The sequence below is a fragment of the Ascaphus truei genome, chromosome 7 (assembly GCF_040206685.1).
Source record: "Ascaphus truei isolate aAscTru1 chromosome 7, aAscTru1.hap1, whole genome shotgun sequence".
In the NCBI taxonomy this organism is placed as follows: Eukaryota; Metazoa; Chordata; class Amphibia; order Anura; family Ascaphidae; genus Ascaphus; species Ascaphus truei.
In genome coordinates, this window is record NC_134489.1 from 66156400 (window position 1) to 66177155 (window position 20756).

The 20756-nt window shown below is 39.1% G+C and overlaps 1 protein-coding gene across 9 annotated transcripts in view; it reads left to right on the forward strand.

Moving 5' to 3' along the window:
- The window catches only part of NCKAP1 (NCK associated protein 1), a 110642-nt gene that overhangs the window by 47567 nt on the left and 42319 nt on the right, over positions 1 to 20756 (forward strand). For all 9 annotated transcript variants that reach the window (XM_075608874.1, XM_075608876.1, XM_075608877.1 and 6 more), the window contains 7 exons: positions 1378 to 1474; positions 3756 to 3862; positions 5878 to 6010; positions 9040 to 9121; positions 12253 to 12311; positions 16962 to 17107; positions 18426 to 18558. In XM_075608874.1, the coding sequence (XP_075464989.1) occupies positions 1378 to 1474; positions 3756 to 3862; positions 5878 to 6010; positions 9040 to 9121; positions 12253 to 12311; positions 16962 to 17107; positions 18426 to 18558 (757 nt within the window). The remainder of the gene's footprint in view (positions 1 to 1377; positions 1475 to 3755; positions 3863 to 5877; positions 6011 to 9039; positions 9122 to 12252; positions 12312 to 16961; positions 17108 to 18425; positions 18559 to 20756) is intronic.

The following is a 20756-nucleotide window of genomic DNA, read 5'->3' on the forward strand; positions in this document are numbered from 1 at the left end:
TAAAGCGTAACGTCAACTTTTTGTTGGCTCTGTGCAAAATGAGAAAATAAATGTATGTTTCCCCTAGCTGTCCTTTAAATCATAAGCCGTTGGGGTGGAGGGAGTTTACTGCTTTCAGTCTGTAAGATAACACCTGGATGTGTTTGTTCTGTTAGAAACCGGCACATACTGTACAGTAGTCTATTCTCTTTAATACATTTTAAATGTATTAAGCCATGTGTAAGAAGTAAATGTGATAATTAGAGACGAGCATTATTGTCAGTCTTGGAATGTTAGAAACCTGGAATCTTTGTAAATTCTGATACCATTTTTAAGGAACCAAAATGAAACTAATATTTTGGCGTTCTTGAGCAATTAAGCCTTCAAAAGGTTCCTCTTCCTCTAAACTTTAGAGGCGTTAATACGGGAAGATGTTGAGTTGCCTCGCCCATTTGTGGATGGCATGTTGTAGTACAAACTTCTAGTTGCAATATTGGTTTGCGAGAAGGTTGGATTCGTTGCCGGCTGTGATACTTTTCATTTGCTAGTAGGTGAATTCATTAATGATGCAGTAGCATGGAATGCTGCACAGAATTCTTCTTCTTTTTATATAAATCACATTGTCCTGTAGATAAGGGGTGCTCAACTCCAGTCCTTGAGCCCCCCCAACAAGTCGGGGTTTCAGGATATTCCAGCTTCAGCACAGCAACTTGTGCTGAAGCAGGCACTGATTGAGCCACCTGTGCTTGAAGCTGGGATATCCTGAAAAGCTGACCTGTTGGGGAGGTCAGAGGACTGGAGTTGAGCTCCCCTGCTGTAGATGCTCTGTAGTGCTACAGGTTAAAATAGAGCAAAGGGAAGGCAGTTGACACCTTATACTAAGAGGATAAAAGATGCTCTAGGTCACTATAATGTGTTATGCAATTAGTCCGATTCGCCAACAAGTAATATTTTCTTTCTTCTGTCCCTTTCTCACTTTTAAGTTGCCTTTCAGCAACACTAAAAGCAGCGATGCAAGTTTACACAAACTAGTCAAAATAACTATACTACCTCGCCTCAGGAGTAAAGTGTAACCCCTGTATTATAAAATATAAATTCAAATACAAATTGTATGACATAATTAGCACTGTTTATCTAAAACATTAAGAGCAACAGAAAATTGTAGTGGTTTATTTTTCATGAGCTATTTTCAGGTTTGAGTCGATTACTTTTAGTAGTGCAGTGGTAACTTTTTGCTTTACAGGAGAGTTAATTGCCTAATGAAAAGGGGTAAGGGACATTGATAATTTGTCATATCCCATTAATGAATAGCAGCAGTGGAAATGTACTCAGCGAATCCCGACTCTAGTTATACCTCTGTCCTATCAACTACTAAAGGTTGTATTGTTTACTTTTTAGTGGCGCAACACACAGAGAAAGGCGCAAGTTCTTAAGGTCCGCTTTGAAAGAGCTTGCTACTGTCCTCTCGGATCAGCCAGGATTACTGGGGCCAAAGGTATGTCAATTGGAAAAGCTACAATAAATCAGACTACCAGCTGCAATATATTTTGGAAAGCCGTCGGTTTGCTCTGCATTTGGACACCTCTTAAGATCTATTTTGCATGATGGTTCCTGAGATCAAGGCAGAGTTTTGTGTGTTTGGATACAGTTGTCTGCCATTTGAAATCATAATAGCGGACTGAACCTTTCCAAACTGCACTGATTTTAACCACTTTCTTTAGGAATGTAAGTAACTGGACTGTATTTAGAAAATCCATGTTTTGCACATGGTCAACTTTGTTGGATGCTCCAGAGTGGAACTGGGAAAAAAATGTTTTTGTGCCTGATGGAACAACATTAGAATAAAAATACATCATTTTTTAGTTTTTCTTAATGACATTTTTTTTTTTAAAACGATCCATTTATAAATCTCAGTATTTTTTGGGCTGTTAAAATTTCTGAGCAACACCGGGTACTTTCAGCTAGTAACAAACATTTGCAACTTGAAGGGAGTCTTTCATTGTTATAAGATGTGGTTTCCATGTGAAAGTGCCCCCATTGCCACTATTGCAGTTTAATATCCCCCATAAGCTCTTTTTAGAACCCATGTTATTTACTCTGTTGCGTGGATGTGTTTTCCTATGGTAAGAATGTGACTTCTCTGCAAAACACAATCTTACAAAATGAGTAGACCATTCAGAATATTGGAGCATTAAATGGTAAACACAGTGTATATGCTACAGTTTTGTGTTTTTAGCTATATTTTTTTAATATCCTATGTGGTTTTTTTTTTTTTAAAATAGTTCTGTACTATGAGAAAATACCTGTAGCATTTTTTTTTAAACCACTCAATTACATTTTTAGTGTGATACAATGCAACAAGCTTTGTTGTTTATTTAGCAACCATTTACACACTGAGTCAGACATACTAAGTCAATAGAAGCCATTTAGTGAACCCCCGATCTTCGTCGACCAATCACAAGAGAATGGATCGACGGCAACTTAGCGAATTACTTATGATTTGTGTGGATTGTATTGATGCACATATTGAAGGGGGGAAAAAATTTAACTAGGAAAAAAAAACCGGCAGCTTGGACTGCTGCTTAAAGACTTGCAAATGAATCTCAAACAATTTACAAACATTAACATCTAATCCATATTAATTAACACTACGTTCGATTTAAAGTGAGTTTCAATGTTAAAGATTGCGCTTCACTACTGGAGCAACTGCAGTAAGATTAGCAGGATTGACACACCAAGACCCTTTGTGGACTGTTAATAACATATGCACCACAAATTGAAGAGCCCTGGTATACAACAGAAGAAGGCTTAGCCTTTTTTGTAATTATGCTAGTGGTCAGAATTCGGTGATGACATGGTCACACACCAGACCCCAGTGATGTGAAGGGGAGCTTTGCGTTCATCACTTCAAAAGCGATTGGAACGGAAGTGATCTCCCCGAGCAAAAATAGCGTTCAGCCCTCGTCATACGGGTAACGTCATTGTTGCAGCAAATGACAATTATCGACTATGGGGATGTACTGTGCAGTACTCCAAATTCACCTCCGTAACGTTGACCTTCTTTACAACTCTATATGACGTTTTGTCTTCCTATGTAACTTAAACAAGCCCTATTGTGATCTTTTAACGGAACAAGGTTGGCTATCTCTGGAGTCCAGGAACACATCTTTACTGTCTTGCCTTCAAATACTTTCTGGACAAGTTACCCAATTACCTGAGCAATCTTCTCACACCTACCTCCACAAACCTGCTTATAGTCCCAAATTTCAATAAAGAATCCAGCCGCTCTTCCCTCTCGTACTGACCCCCCCTGTCTACGTTCTATCAAGTCTTTGGCTTTTTCACATTTTAAACATATAAATTGTAATTTTGGCAACTTTATTTTGTGCCCAGGACATACTTGAAAACAAAAAGTAGCGCTCAATGTATTCCTTGTAAAATATTTTATACATTAAATATATGTTTTAATGAAAGCTTTAATTATGACCTACCTGTTGTTTATCCCACAATAAACATGCGTTATTTTGCACAGTGAGTGCCCAGCCTTCATTCTACTTTGCTATATGGTGCCTGTCGGTAGTGTGGCTGGCTTCCAGCTGTGAGGCACCCTGAGTAGCTTTTTCTGCAGTATATTTCAAAGATAGACCATGCAATGGGAAATCCGTTTTCTAATTATATTAGACTTTTATTTTAATTCAATATTAAGCCCTCCCACAGTGAAGGGTCAATTGTTACGATTTTGCCTGAAAAATAATCCGCTGTTTTCCATTTTTCAGGCACTTTTTGTATTTATGGCGTTATCATTTGCCCGGGATGAAATAATCTGGCTACTTCGGCATGCAGATAACATACCGAAGAAGATTGCAGATGACTTCATGGATAAGTATGTTTGTGTGATTACTTTGTCACATTTCTGGCAGTCAATATATAAAGCAGCTTGTTTTTTGCAGTGGAATTTGCAGTTGTGTATGTTCATGCATTCATCGTCTTGCTACCATCTGCGCTATAATTTCGGTAAATTACTACTATTCTGAGCTGTAAATGGAAAAACAAAAACAACGCACAACTCGTAGTGTATTAAAAGTGATTATATTGGCTCATCACAGGTAGGTAAGTATTGCACGTACACTTAAATGGAAAATATCAGGCAGTACATGTTAGGAGGGACATGTTACCACTATGCAGCAAACAACATCTGGTCATCAGAGGTACAGGATCTCCGCATCAACTGTCAGATGGAGACGGTCCGCAGGTCCGTGGTCACCCACCCCACGGAACTCGGCCTCGTCACTCGCCGCCTCAGTCCCCGTCTCTCCACTCGATTCACAGGGAAAAACTGTGGGGGAGAGGCTGCTGCTCTGCTAGTGAAAGGACGAATCCCTGGTTGACATTTGCAGTGTTTGAGATGCTGGTCCATCTTTAATAAATAGATGCAGACTCGTGTGATGCCATCAGGAGAGATTTTTTCTCATTTTTCACTACAGCATTTGAATGACAGTTTTCTAACACACTATTCACATTGATTATTATTGTTATATATAAGTAGTAACACCCCTAGGTTTATAGTGGAGTTTTGTGGGTTTTAACACTGATTTCTCACTTGCACATTATATGTTGACTAAATGTCACTTATAGTCACCTGGTTTAGTGCGCATTTGTTTTCTTTTTTTATTATTCTGAGCTGTGACTTGACTATGGTTTTGGAAAACATTGACTTCCTAAAAACTTGTGATATGTATTGATCTTTTCATTGAGATTTTTTGCGTAATAATACAGTAAATTTATGAACATGCTTTACAATGAATAATTACATTGAGTCTACGATCTGTTTGTGCATCAATGTTCACTCATCACTGAGGTGGTTTAGCATTTTACAAATGATTTCCTGATCAGCTAGACTTAATGAAGCCGTTATGTTTACAGTGCTGTGGCAAATTATAAGTTTCATTCTTAAAGTCCTAATGATGAAGGAGGAAGAAACATAAAATTCTGCTGTAATAGACCAACTTGACTCATGTCACATCGATTAAGTCAGTGTATTCTGTATCATTTTTCAAGGTGTAGTATTGCTTGAGCTCCCAGGTCTGTAACATGATGGACCTTAATCATTAAGCTGCAAGAGTGCTGAGAAATCTCAAAAATATTGCCATTCAAGTCAGTGGTAGTTTTCCTGCGATCATACTGTTCAACACAATCTTGGCTTGATGAGTAGGCTCCTAAGAGTGCTTCAGCACCTTGTTAGGGGCTGATTGTAATGTAATATAGCTACAGTATTTATTAATGTGCAATTTATCATTTAGAAACTGTGTGGTCCAGATCTGACATTTTTAAGGTAGTTCCGCACATTAAAAATGGAACAAAATACTGGTCATTCACCAGTCTTCACCCAGAAATCACAAATTGGTTTAGATTAAGGACTTTTCAGTGAGTTATAAATATTTTCTGTGCTGGTTATCTTCGTGGTTGGCAAAGAGGCAGCTTACTGTTGCAGTATATATGGTGTGTTGTGTGTCCCCACTGAAAAGCTTTTCTAGGTGCATGACTAGTCAACATCAATATTGTTTAGGTTAGGCCTTTCAAAAATCTGGGTTGACACCTCTACGATGCAATACCTAAAAGTAGGTGAGGGCTTTTTTCCAGCTGCCACTGAAATCTTACTTGTAAAGCTGGGCTAATGTAACCACTTTAACCCAGGAAAATATGAGCAAATGTTTTTTAAATTCTACAGCAATTGTGGTCTTGGGAAATGAATTCCATTAAATTGCATAATAAATATTACAGTGGATATTAAAAACAATGATCAAATTCCTATCCCACATTGCCTTTGTATTTGACATAATGTAACGGTTTAGCTGCTGCTGTTCATCATTGTAATCACTGGTTATTTCTCTTGTGAAGGCACATTGCTGAACTTATTTTTTACATGGAAGAGCTCCGAGCACACGTACGGAAATACGGGCCTGTGATGCAGAGATACTATGTGCAGTATTTGTCTGGCTTTGATGCAGTAGTTCTGAATGAGCTTGTGCAGGTAAGCGTCTCTACATATCATTTGTGTTCCACTTGTAGCAGAATAGAACGCTGCTTGTGTATGGGTCCTAGGTTGAGTTGCCTGTGCCGCTGACCGCGCTCATGCTTGGAGAGCGGTGACATCACCAACTCCAAGCATGAGCGACGGGTGTCCGCACAATTTCACAAGCAGGTGCGTGGGCGTTGCAGGCAAGCTGAGCGTGGTTCAAAGAGGGTTTTTTTGTGGGTGAGGTTCTGTGCCCGCGCACAAGCGGGACATCACTCATTGGCTGATGGAGGTGGTGTGGAGATACCCTGGGTATGTGTTACATATCCAATTCCATGGATATTGAACAAACCTTGAAACTCTGTTTTCGTTATTGCTGTTGTTTTTGTAATAGGTTCGCAGCTCCAAGGAAACTTAAATGTGAAATCATCTTTATTCTTAATAAAAATGTTTTTTTTTATTTAATTGTTTGAAAGAGCATCCCCTCTATATTCCTGCAGGTCCCCTTCTATTTAAGTAGAATCAGATGAAGCCTTAATTGCAGTATGGTGCCCTTTTTCCCCCTCTTGAGGAATAACCAAATTTATTTGCGACTCGACTCAGTATGTTCTGTTTGACCTAGACACTATTTGAAAGGGTGGCCAACTGCAAGCCACCTCTAATTGTTCTTTTCCCTTGAAAATCTCCAAGCGGATTTTGAGTTGTTTTTTGCACCTTTTAATAATTTGACAGTTTTATGCTGTCAGCCCATCACCTATTCCAGGGGAGCGCACACTTTTTGAACTGCGCCCTCCTGCCTGCTCCTCATTGCTTTCGCGCCCCGCCTCACCTTGTTTGGCGGTGTCAAATGTCGCTGCAGGGTCACGTGACCCCATTACCATGGAGACGTGAGCAACGCGGCTTACTGTCAGGAATCCACTCCTGGGTTTGGCTGGAGCCCATCCATCCGGAGCTTTGCAGGTTCCAGACAAACTATTCCCTGTTTCTGCAATCACCTGCCTCTTGCTGCCTCCTGTGCAGCTCTGCCCTGATTGGCCTCCTGTGCTATTTAGTGCCTGCCCCACCCTCAGGAAGTTGCTGGACATAGACTTTGCAATCCAAGTTGCAAGTAACTGCTTGTCACAGACTCTGTTTGGCCTGCTAGGCCTCCTTGTGCCTTGTATCCTGCTTCCAGTCCCCTGCATCCCAAGGCCTTCTTGCATAGCAGCCCCGGCACTGCTTCCCTTGTTCCTGGCAGACTTTACCTTCGCCGCGCTGTAGCAGCTACGCTGGTTTCCCCAGCGCTTCCTGTGGCATGTCTGCAACTCTGGTTCCTGCTTCCTCCAAGTGGAGTTTACTCCTGGCCTTTTCCTGACGCACTGCAGCACCTTCACTGAAGCACCTCCGCTGCAGTGGCTTCTTTCAAGGTTCTAGCCTCCTGTGCTGAAGTACCTTCACCCAAGATTTCCTGTTGATGACCTCGGCTTGTTTCCTCGACCACCGCTCCTGTGCCGCCTGCCTTGACCCCTGCCTGGATAACGTTAATCCTACCTTCTCCAATCCTGACCTGGCTATGTCTGATTATGGAATCCGCACTCCGGACCTGACTCCGCGGCTTAAGGTCGGTGCCTATACATCCCCACCTCAGCCCCGCGGTCCGGTACCAGTTTGTGGCAAGCACGTACGTTACACTTACCAGCTCTGCAGAATCCCGGTAAGTGAGTTGCAGAGGCCTCACGTGATCCCCCGGCATTTAATTTAAATTCCCCGGGGAAGAGCGCGGGGCCTGTGCAACTGCCTGCACCCCCCCGAAACCAATCCAGCGCCCCCCACTTTGCGCACCGCTGACCTAGTCCTAGCTGCCTGCCAGTTAAAGCAGTGTTTCAAGAGAGCCCTCTTGTGGTGGTATGAGGTGTTGCTTTTTTTTTTTGCTCTATTGACAGATTTCATACTCCTGATTCAGTTTGAGGAGGTTTCTCGGACATCTGCTGAATACAAAGATTAAACCTTTAGAATGTTTCATTTGTCCATAACTTACTGGCGGAAGCTGTACATTTTGCCATCGACTCTTCTATTAATGATTATGATTATGCGGTAGATTCACTAAACTCCCGTAACGGGTTTTGGGGCTGGCGTTAACTGATCTATTTAAGTCTACATATTTCTGAGCTTGGTGAACAACGGTCTATAATTTGTAGGTTTCTCTGCCTTGTGTTGGATGTGGTGGTTGGTCATATTGTGTTGCAATCCGTGACCCCGTCAGCTCTCCATCTTCAACAAGATTTAGTTTTCCCAATTGTTTGAGTTAAGCACCCCTGAGTTGCACTAATCTGTCTTACATGCCATAATTATTTTTGGTGTTGGCTCCTGCACTATTTACTATTTATGTATTCATCGTGTACCCTTTTTATGATAAAATAAAGGGAATTTCACTGCTCAGAATTATCTGCAGATTAAAATTCAGCAATACTTTTTCCTTGAGAAAAACAAAATACTTCGGGAAAATTCTTCTTTGAATTTCCAGCGAACTTTCTGGTAAACACTAGATGGCGCTCCAGTGCTATTTTTATTACTCTTCAGATCAAACAAGCAAAGGTTGCGTATTCTCAATGTGTAATGTATTCTATAGCTGTTAAATTACATTGTAACCTCGTTGGTGCAGCAACTCCTTTCTCCAGATGTTACATTTGTCTTGATGCATTTACTCTGCCTGTATTGTGTTACCTTGCTGATTTAATGTTCATAAAAATGGTATAAGCACTGCATACCTGGTGGGCGAAATAACCATATATTTTTGAATATATTTACAAACAATTGTTTGATTAATATTAACTTTGTGCAATTTGGGTTTTTTACATTAAAGCCCATGGACTACTTTGTCCCCGATCTTGTGGCATCATAGTAATACATGTACAATAAAAATAACTTTTTGCAGAGGTGGTTTGATGGAGCAACATTTGATGTTTTGATGCAATATATAAATGCAATGGTTATTTCTCATGCTTCTGCGGGAAGCTATATTTAAGGAAGTAGTCATTAATGAATGGATGAATATTGTTTTCTAGAATCTCTCGGTTTGCCCTGAAGATGAATCTATCATCATGTCCTCTTTTGTGAACACAATGACATCTCTGAGTGTAAAGCAGGGTAAGACATTTTTGACATTTAATATAGATTGGAGTGTTGTAAATAGATAAACACGTAGGTCATGTGGATGACCACCATTGTGGCCTTCTAAAAGCAACTGACTTTTTCTGTCTGTGAAAGCAGAAATACGGGTTTAATTCCTTCCTTTTTTTTATAGTTATTATAGGATTGAAGCAGGGGGTCCCAGAGCTGAACTTGTTCATTTCAGCTCCGGTGACCCCCTGCTTCCAGAAATTCTTGACTCTGTTGGGGGGTGCTGGTATCTCCTGCAGTCAAACTGTGTACCTTACATAATGGTGGTGTTTTAAAGTCCTGCACCACGAGGGCCAATAGGAAGCCGTGACATCACCCGGCGCAGCTTCCCATTTGCCTGTGTGATTTGAACAAAACGGAAGAGATACTGGCATCCCCTATGGAGCAAAGTATCTCTGGAAGCAGGGAGACCCGGGAGCTTCAATCCTGTAATAAAACGATGAAACCCGTATTGCTGCTTGAAGTGGTCTCTAATCTTCTCCTGGCTTTTTCTTTTGATTAATTTTCCAATATTGACACTGTTACGAAGGTTAATCCAGCAAACCATTTTCAGTGAAATTATGCACAAATGATCTTGCAAACAATGCCCTTATTGTAAAAAATGTAGTGACCTTTAGGACCAAAGTGAACTAATAGCAGACATTAAAATAGGTAAAATATTTCAATGTTGTGCTTTAATTTTTTTTTTACAGATAAATATTTTTGTATTGTTTGAAAGCTTTCATTTGTAAAAATAATTTAAAGATTTATCCGAGTTTCTTGCACAGTAATAAGGTTTCTTATGTATTCATCCTCTGAACCAAATATGAAATGGAGGTGGTACTTGGCATGCAGTAAGACAAAGTATAAGTGAGCTAAAACCACGCCAAAATCTTTTAATTGTCATTTTTGTCAAACCTGGCAGAGACTGCTTTTAAATAAAATAAAATCGGCCACCAAGCTTTGAACCCAATAAACTTGTTACCTCGAAGTAAGTTTAATGTGGCACTATTAAAAAGTGTCCTAATGACCCAATTTGAATCTGAATTCCATATGACCTGGAGAGGTCATAAGAGAAAGCTTTCTCTTTGTGCCTCACCTTGCCAGCAAAATCTTATGTACAAGTGATATGTAATAAAATATATTGGATGTACACGATCATAAAAATATTGCTCCAGAAAATCATTGCACTGCTGCAGATGTTCCATTCTATCTCAGCTCATCTCAAATTTGCTATTGTATGAATCCTTAGCAACTTGGCTGAAAATGATTAGAACTAGTGCTATAATCATTTAAACTCCACACCCTCACCCAAGCAGTTTGTCTTTGTCACCAACCTCCATACTTGGTGCTAAAAAAAAAAAATCAAGCAGTTTCCATTTAGTGAAATATCAGTTGGATTTTTGAGACTGAAAATCTGCATTTTGGGGGGGGCCTTGTCTGTCCTGTCACTTTCTACATTTCCAGTGTGTGGAGACCCCCTTTCTACAGTTAGTCATCCGTGTGCCCCTAGTCGGAAACTGAATTATGGGCAGCCTAATCCTGCAAGATGACCGCTTAAACAATTATATATTTCTCAAATAAATAAGAAACAGAAAAGTGTGTGCCTCCATAGTGCGATCAAATTTTATTTTAACAAATCTAATTGACCATTGTGCATGAAAAGCATTTAATACAAATGTAGCTAAAAAAAAAATAGCATAACCAACGACAAGGATTTAAAGAGTGCGCCCTTACTGTGTGTCGCTAGATCAATAGCGTGGCGCTGCTGATTTTGTTTTCTCAAATAACATTGTACGCTGAATCTTGTAGGTTCTATAAGTTCCTAACCCTATGGAGCTTGGTCACAGTTGGTGCGACATGGGACTTGAAATGATTTATGAGAAGGTCACAGAGTAGACACTGATGCAGATGAACATTGAATGAAACACAATAGTCTAATAACAGATTAATCCTTCTGCCCTTTGAAATAGTGCTGCATACTTTTCCAGTTGTTTGATTTAAATAGAGACGGTATCCTTGCTTTAAAGAAGCTCGTATTAATGACCTGTTAAAATTGCACAAATGGCTTTTTCTTTAATATGACAAAAGAGGGAAAGGGGGGTGAGGGATGGACTGGGCGCTTCAAAAAAGTGATAATTAAATAGTGTCAATAAAACACAAAGTGAATAATACACTAAATCTAATAAACCTTACACCAAACAGCGAGTAAATAGTGGTAATAAAAGTGTATATATAGCAGCTCAACTTCCTCTGATGGGATAGTTCCAAATCCCAGGATACGGAGTTTTCTTTGCTTGGAGGTGAGGAGGAGCGCAAGATGATTCAGTGGTATATGTAAAAGAAAATAAACATATATAGTGCAGACTGTAAAGACTGATAATGTCACCCTGTAGTCTGTAAGAATAGAACTCACAAAATACGTCGTATAATATCACATGTCAGAGATCCATCTCTCCCTGACTGGAGCCCTTTCAACTGCAAATGCCAGGATATCCCTCAGTGGGTAAGTGTGGTGTATATGCAAAGAAAGGAAACCACAATAGTGCATACTATTCAACCAGATATATTAAAAATCATCACGTGCAGATTAAACTCTCATTTTCCAAAAAATAATCAGGTATGGGAGAGAACCGCCGATTGGTCTGAAGGACCCCGTCTGCAAGCAGCTTTCCAGCGTCTCACTTGCTCCTCACTGTTGGCTTCCACGTACGTCAACTCCTGATGAAGCAATTAGCGAAACGCGTTGAGTTGACGCTGTGAACCAAAGATCTGAGGGACTGGCAAGATCAGAGCTGATACCAGATACAGATTGAACTTCCGCCCTCGGCTGTGACGCGACCGCGGAAGTGACGCGACTGCAGTGACGTACGCGGAAGCCAACAGTGAGGAGCAAGTGAGACGCTGGAAAGCTGCTTGCAGACGGGGTCCTTCAGACCAATCGGCGGTTCTCTCCCATACCTGATTATTTTTTGGAAAATGTGAGTTTAATCTACTCGTGATGAATTTTAATATATCTGGTTGAATAGTATGCATCGACACGTTGCCAGTAGCAAATTGGTTGAAAAACTCTCTTTACTCTCCCCCTCTAAACATGTCTCCTCTGTTTTGATTTGTAGTTGAAGATGGAGAGGTTTTTGATTTCCGAGGAATGAGATTGGATTGGTTCCGATTGCAGGTAAGTTCTACTAGACTTCATGTTTCTGATGTCTGCCGATTTTAACCTGTTGGACATCCTTTTTGTAATCCTCCATGCTGAGTAGTTCACTAGACGTTGGAAATTGTTTTATTTTTGTGGAACCAGTTACGTTCCTATTTACCATACCAAGGTCTTGTAATGACAGATTGTAGTGCGGTGGAACAAGTTTGTTTACAAACTTTGGGCTTTTTAAACTAGATTTAAAAAAAAAAAAATGCAAGCAAAATTAAAAGTTGTGCAGTTACCATTAACTTTATATTGACTTCACTTTTTTACAATTTGGGGATATGGGCCAGGAACAAAAGATGTGGGGGTACGGTAGCCCGCCCTGCATTTAAGTTTTAACGTTGTGCATGTTACCGATTTTTGTAGGTACAGCACTCCCACCAAAAAACAAAAAATGGCCCTGGAATCCTGTTTGGGTGGGACCTGCACCTATACTTTTATCTAAGTTTATAGACGATGCTTTCATTATTCCACCTGTGTTTCGTAAATTGGTGTTACAGGGTGGAAGGCCGTGGAACGTGTGTAGGTAACACACTATCCCCTAATTCCAGTATTCCGCACCATTTCATTAGTTGTCAACCCACTCTACCAAGATAAATATTGCTCTTGCCAAAAGCCGAATGGTCACACAGGAAAAAAGGTTTATCGCCTTGAGAAAATATTTGAATGATAATGAAAGTGAATTATGGGCTTCAGTCGAGCAAAGAGAAGATGGGATGAAAAACCACATTTTTTATGCAACCCATTGTCTTACAAGTAAGACATTAAAAAGCCTTCCAGATTTTGAATCTGAGATGTGTTGGTTAAAGACTGAATGTAAGAATTGCACGAACATCTGTGGAACAGTAGCTGAATAGCACTTTGTCTAGTCTGACCTGAGAATGCTTTGATGACTGCAGAATGGCTTCCGCTTGTATTATTTTTGGCTCGGAAACTAGGAGGCTGTGCATCAAAATACAGAACTGTTTCAACAAAAACAAACTGCACTTTTCTCAGTCGTCTTTCAAGGAGAGAGAGAAAATAAACCACTTTAAAGTCAAGTCATATCTGGGCATTTTGTCTTTGTTTTGAGATAATGACAAAACCATGCTTCAAAAGATGTGCTGACACACTTTAACATCCCACTCCTATTGAGTAATGGAAATCTCTGCAGAATATTTGAACAGATTCATAGCTGTTCAAAATGAAATACAGAGGTACTTAATCTTAGGAATTTGCATCAGAAGTTACTGCCAAACTTCTTTTAAGCTGCTTTTTTATGAATCTAAGCTTTATGCTTTGAACAATGGCACTTTAATCCTTGGTAATTCAAATATCAGTGCTGTATCAAGCTCAGTAGGTTGGAGACAGTCTTCTGTAACCTTAATATTTGCAATAAATATACCCCTTTCAGTACTAGAAGCATGTTTGGAGGGGAAGAAAGCATAAGGAGGAAAATACAAGATCAATACCGGTTATAATCTGCTAATTTTAAAAACATAAATTACCTTTGTGGTAAATTATATTTTTCAGCATTGCAGTTAATTTAAAACATCAAAAAAAATGAACGGAAAATGTATATCTTTGAAATATTTTGTGCATACATGGTGTTGAGAAGAAATGGGATCCATTTTATTTTTCGGCATATTTTAAAGAAAAATCACTACATTTTCATGAAAATATGAGCAATTCTAGATCAGTCACAGTAGATTACATGCAATAATTATTTCATCTAATAAATATTCTTTGGAATTGCTGACTGCTTGATGACCTAAAGTACATAGTTACAAAATGGTGTTTAGCGAAGATCGTTATAGAGTGCTTGAGACGGAGCAAGAATTATGGTCGAAAACGCTAGGATTAAGTGTTTCCTGATAAAGGATGGTTGCTCAGAGGACTGAAAACGAATTTGTAAAACAATTTATCGTTCAAGAGTGGGAGCAGCTGGATTAATGCGTGTTCGCTAATGCAATCAGACAGCGGCGTTCTCGTCTTCGGGCGTTTCAGCAGTAGGACACTTTGAGCCATACCTTGAACTCATTTGACAGTAATCTTAGTATTTCAGGTTAGATTACCACAGTTTAACACATTTACGAGCTACGATGGAAAAACTTCTATTCCTTTAATGCACATTGACCTACCGCAGTGTATCTGGTACATGTTGACAGAATACAGTGACATCAATTTAGTTAACATCAATTGATTTCTACATTATGCGCCTTACATAGTGTTAGTCTACATAACAGATTGATTGTGTACATTTTTATGGTTTTTGAGCTACAAATACATCAAATATTATGAAAAATTAAATTTTTACATCTATTTAATCCCCTAAATTTTGAATACAAGAAACTGCAGAGGTACGGTGTATTAATTGTTACCTTTAAAATGTGTTTTTGTAATGATTAAAATCAATGTAACTTGGTATGGAAGATGAGAAAATAAAAATGCAAATATGACATTTTCAGCTTTCAATGTATATAACAGTGCAGAGTAAATGAGTAAATGAGTACTTCAGTACTCAGTGATCCCTTTCTTATTTGGACTAACAATTGATATAAGACGAGCGTTAGAGGGTTATCCGCTTTCTCAGGCCAGCAATACTGATGTTAAGAGATTCCATGAGCTTAACACAGATGATAAAAAATAAATAAAGATCCTCTAAACAGGGGTGCGCATAGTTTTCTGTTTGCGCCCGCCCAGTCAGCTCTTCCCCCTGCCTGTGGGCCCCTTCCCTTACCGGAGCTTTGCGGCGTCATATGACGTCATTTGACGCCGTGTTGTCATGGCGACGCGTCGCCGAAGAGGCAGCTTGGACCAGGTAAGGGAGATTTAAAGAGGCCTCGCGCCAATGGTACAGCATTTAATTTAAATGCCTTGGGAAGAGCGAGGGGCCCCTGTAACTACCGCCCCCCCCCCTAGCCTCTCACAGAAAATGTCGCGCACCCCTGCTCTAAAACACAGAGAAGGAATAAACAGACAGGGCAATAAATGGAGAAAAGGGACAGTGAGACCATCCATCAGCAGTATGCAGGGGGTTGTGTATACAACAACCTAACTTTAGCATTCAGGGAATGACCCAACTGTATCTTTTTATGGACGGGCTAAACGGTTTTATATATAATTTGCTATCTAAAATTTTTTTTATATAATAAAAGCTGAAGCCTAAAATTAAATTGGGATTACTATTTTTGCAGTTTCCCGGAAGATTAAAAAAATATTGAGCTTTGTTAGTTTACTGATTTTTGCCTGGAACAGCAGACTTGAAATGTTTTTAAACCACTGCAGCAAAGAGCAGGGGTATGGCCAAGTTTGTGCTGTTCCTGCCGAACCAGGAACAGCATGGACTTGCTAATGAATTTCAGTGCACTTTAGCCTGTCGCTGTCCATAAGAGGATGACGTCTGGGAAGAAAACACCATTTTCTAATTAATGGTACAGTATGTTCAATTTCATTTGATGTGGTTCAACGTGTGTGGAGGTATACGTTATAACTTTATGAAGCTTCTTGTTGTGTAGACTTAAAGTTCATATAAAAAGACATATGAGTCTATCAAGGCAAAAGTGGTGCAAAGAATCTGCATTGCATGTATAAAAGGAAAAATCTCAATTCATATGGAATCATTTTTTGCCCCAGAATTGCATAGTTTTTGCCTTGATACAATAATCCCAGTAGTAAAATACAAAGGATGTTTGACGTTAGTGTGAGTTCTCCATCCTGCAAATGTCTATATGATGCAATAAGAGATCTATGTAGGCAGGTTAGACTTCTATAAATGTTTATTTCGTTGTGGTTTTATATGCATGTTTATCTGTACACTTCAACTGTTCTGATATGGAAATGTGCAATCATTATCCATTGATAGAGGACCCTACTCAACTCCGAGCTGATTCTGTACCTGCTCATCTTGTTCTTGACTCTCGAGCTGATTTCTGCCTCTACTGATATTCACCGTTCTAAGCCCACCTTTGCTTTGGACTCTAGATGGAATCTGTCCCCCCTTTTCTGCTGTATCGGGTCAATTGAAGATTTAATCTGAGCATCTCCGGCTGTTTAGAGTTGCTGAGATCGTTAATTTACTGATGACTAAGAATATTATAAAAGCCACGTTGTGGAGGGGCAGTGATCATATAAACCTATAATTTCAGCTGTCCTCGAGAGGCTTTGTCAGATGGAGAAACTAACCCCAAATAGACAATGTCTATGTATATTGCATGTTTCATACCACAAGGTTTGATAGTATGTTAACTATTAAGGTTTTCACCGCAGTATTTCCATGTCTACAGACTATTTCAAGGCTCAAGCTGATTTATACTTAAAGTAAATGCAGTATAATGTGTTTAGCACTGATGGCTAGGAAAAGGAGGCTGGCTTTTCAGAAGTCTGCCTCGAACATTGGCAGCTATAAATTTAGATCATGCCTAGATCAGTCTGTTTATCAAACATCTCCCTGCAACACCTTGGACAGCCCATGTTTTAGGGTTAACCAGCTAATAACACCTTCACATACAAGATAAGTACACGCATGTGCTTGCTAATACATTTTTTTTAATTCCTAAATTCTGGGGGGTTTAGAAAGACTTGCCTAGAGTAAACAAAATATTATGTTGATACAGCAGTTCAATATATATTTACTTTTCGTAGGCATATACCAGTGTTTCCAAGGCTTCGTTGAGCCTTGGTGACCACCGGGAACTCGGAAAGATGATGAACACCATAATATTCCATACAAAAATGGTGGATTCCTTAGTGGAGATGTTGGTAGAAGCATCGGACCTTTCCATATTCTGGTAAGTCATTTGTACATGTTTACAGATTTGTCCTTTCACCCATAATCAATGACTCATTTCCTTTGAGAAAGATATTAGCAGTGCTGTAGCTGCATTGTATGCAGTTTTTTATGTAGAATTGTCATTCCTGCTGCAGGGATCTTACTGTATAAGTCTAATAACCGGTTCCCAGGTCACAAGGAGCTGTCTCTGCTCTGAAAGCGCGTATCCCTGGTTGAACCCAGTGACATTATCATTAGGTAAGTCTTCCTCTGGAAGGAGGCAGTTGAAAGGCGCCGGACCGAAACTGCAAAATCAAACTAGAGGCTATGAGCTGGTCTGATAATTCTATATAAGTTATGATCTCTTTAAAGCTGCAGACCAAGCAATGTCCTGCATGTTGTTTTTTTTTTTTTTTTAAAATCCATTCTGTACTATGAAAAAATACTTGCAGCATTAAAAAAAAAAACCTGACATTTGTAATGTATTATAATGTAACGAGTATTTGTGTTTCTATAGCAACCATTTACAAAGTAACATCCCCTTCCTCTTCTTAAATGGGGTCTGGCACACCCCTTTTTTAGCCCTGCCCTGTCTAGGAGTGCAGAGCTCAATTGTATCTAGTGACTGCCTGGTCACGTGATCTTCCCCACATAACTTTGCATCTTTGGTCATCTTCTGTTGCACTTACAGACATTTAGTGAACCCCTGACCTGAATCTTCGCAATCGATTGGCAACTTGGCTAATTACTTATTGTATTGATGCACATATTTAAAGGGGAGAACAACCACGGCAGCTTGGACTGCTGCTTTAAAACCCTGAGAATACTAAAACCAGAAGAAGTATTAACATTGCCTCTCTTCAAATTTGTGGCAAAAGAAAACTCTGCTTCAGCAATTCTGTGACATTAAATCTGGATGTGTTGTGGAAACTCCGGTTTCATATACAATGTTGATGATGGATGCTTTTTTAAATCACTCGCGTTTCATCCTTTGGCAAGATGTGGTGTGATGATGTTTATTTTAGGCTAATCATCTTAGACCTGTGTCCTAATACTTGCATTTCAAACAATCGAAATCACATTTCACTTGTATAAGAGAGACTAAAAAAACGTTCATTTACAACTGCTGACTCCTCTGCCGAGTACCAATATCCACGAACACCTTACAGCAAAAAGTAACAAAATGTTGCTTTGAAATGCACTGCCGAGCTCTTCTGGCAAGCATTGTGAGACAATGGGAGTTTCCATGCGCCCGCAATCTGCACTATTAGTTTTAATGAATAACCCCAATATTTCTGTGACGAACAATTCAATATAATCGTTGCATTTTTCTGCAGCTTTTACAGTCGAGCATTCGAGAAGATGTTTCAGCAGTGTTTGGAGCTGCCTTCTCAGTCAAGATATTCCATCTCATTCCCTCTCCTTTGCACTCATTTTATGAGCTGCACTCATGAGCTGTGTCCTGAGGAGGTAATTTTTGTTTTCATGTGTACTTTGACAAAAAATGTGCCTAGTTTAATGTGTTTAATAAAACAATTTTGTTTTCAAATTTGTACAGTAAAATGTGTTTCTAGTTAAACATAGATGCCTTGTTTGCACTGCTAGACGCTATTAAATAACAGCTTTAAACTGCTAGATATCTATATCAAAAGGGCAGGAGCTCCATGACTAAAAAAAAAAATCAAAATGTATTCTATTTGAAATGGAATAAATTTAGATTTTTTTTTTCATCATGGAGTGCCTGCCTTTCTGTCCTACATACAATACCTGATGTATTCAGGTGGCTTGCATTCTAATTTTGCCATTTTTTGTGTGTCTGTGTGTCTGTGTGTCTGTGTGTCTGTGTGTCTGTGTGTCTGTATAGTAGTTTAGATATAAATTACATTTGTGTTGCATGGTGTTTCTGCATATTTCACCTACAGAAACACCACTGTGTACACATACAGTACTTTTTTTTTAAATTATTATTATTATTCATTATATTCCAAGAAATTCTTTGTTGCACTAATGATTAGACAATCATTGACAGTTCTCATCACCCGCTGCAGATGCACTGTATTTCATTTCAATGCTGTGTAAATGAATTACTTGATTAATTGATTTGTAATTCACAAAGAATACTCCGCACATATCCATTTGTCGGTTTTCACCTGACAAGCAGAACTATAGCTTAAACTTTGTCTGTAGGCTTTTTTTCCTCCCTCGGCTATTTGTGACTTCAGCTGGGTATGGAAAATGTTTATAACATGCTTCATGCCAGCTCATTCATCTTTGGGCTGGATATTTATATCCTCTTTCCACAAGATTTGTAGTGCTCTCAGCTGCAGTAAAAGTGCTTCTTTCGTTTCTTAAAACCTTCAAATCTGCCAGCTCCTTCACGGAGTCGAGATTTATTTAAACCGGCAAAGCTTTTGGGTTTTACTTATTTAAATATTTAAACATTAAAACTCCTACTCCTAGCATGTTTAACGGTGGATGAGGCACAGCTGCAAACTTTGTTTTTGTTGGAGAACCACTAAACAGATACTAGAAAAAAAATACCTTCCGTCATGGTAAAGATATGCTTTAGAACAATTTGGCCTTACAGATCCCTCTTAACGTGTGTGTGTGTGTGTGTGTACACCTCACTGTTTTCGACACCATGTGGTCACCAATTTGGTTAACGGCAAATTACATCTGTATGCGAAGTTGGAAACAACACTGATTTAAAATGAAGACAAACCATCATCATTAACCTCAAGAATAACTACAGAGATTTTCAACTGGAACAGAAAAAAATCGCTTCAGGTGGCTCTAAATGAATGGGGACACTTGAACAAACAATTTTGAAGCACATACGAAGATTGTAGTTGAAAGCGTAGGAAAAAAATAGAAATTACGAACAAAAAAACATAAGAAAATATCTGAGACACAGCAATTACGGAGGATTGTAGATAGATTTTTTTTGGGGGGGGGGGGGATTCAAAGGTCCACTTCATTGAAGAAGTCATTTATGGGGTTAATTTTGCATGCTCTGTCAAATTGCAGACACAGGCGTTATTCACACAAATTGAAGCATACTTGCTTGGTGCTAGTGGGAGTACACCGGAGTTACACAGACAGGAGATATACAACCTTCAATAATGAATATATGCTGCGTGCTTATTTCATACTAACAAGCCTACAATGAAAAGGTTAATTTGTAGTTAGAAAAACCTTGCTTGAGGAAACATTACCTCAGAGTATATGAGAAACAGCTAACCAAATATAGAGAGCAGTCTGTCTATAACCTATAACATCTTATTCCTGCTAAGGATTGAAGCTTTGTATTGAATAATGCATCAACAATAAAAAGAATGTACATACAAGAAAACTGTGTCGTTATCTGTATTTTCACACAATAAGGATCTTTTGATATTTGAACAAAAAGAAACATCATATATTTTCAAAGACATCAAGAAATGAAGCAATCCCGAGACATACGAATTGAATATACAGAGCTGCGCAAACATATAACTAAAGATGTAAGAAAATGTAACTGTGATGGTGAAGAAGACTATTGAAGCTTAAAGAAGACACAGCAATGACATGGTTTGGAAGAAGCAAATCATTGCACTCGAGCAAGACTATATGGGTTAAATAATAAGATTGTTCGGTTATCATAAAGACTTGAGGACTTTTACGAGAAA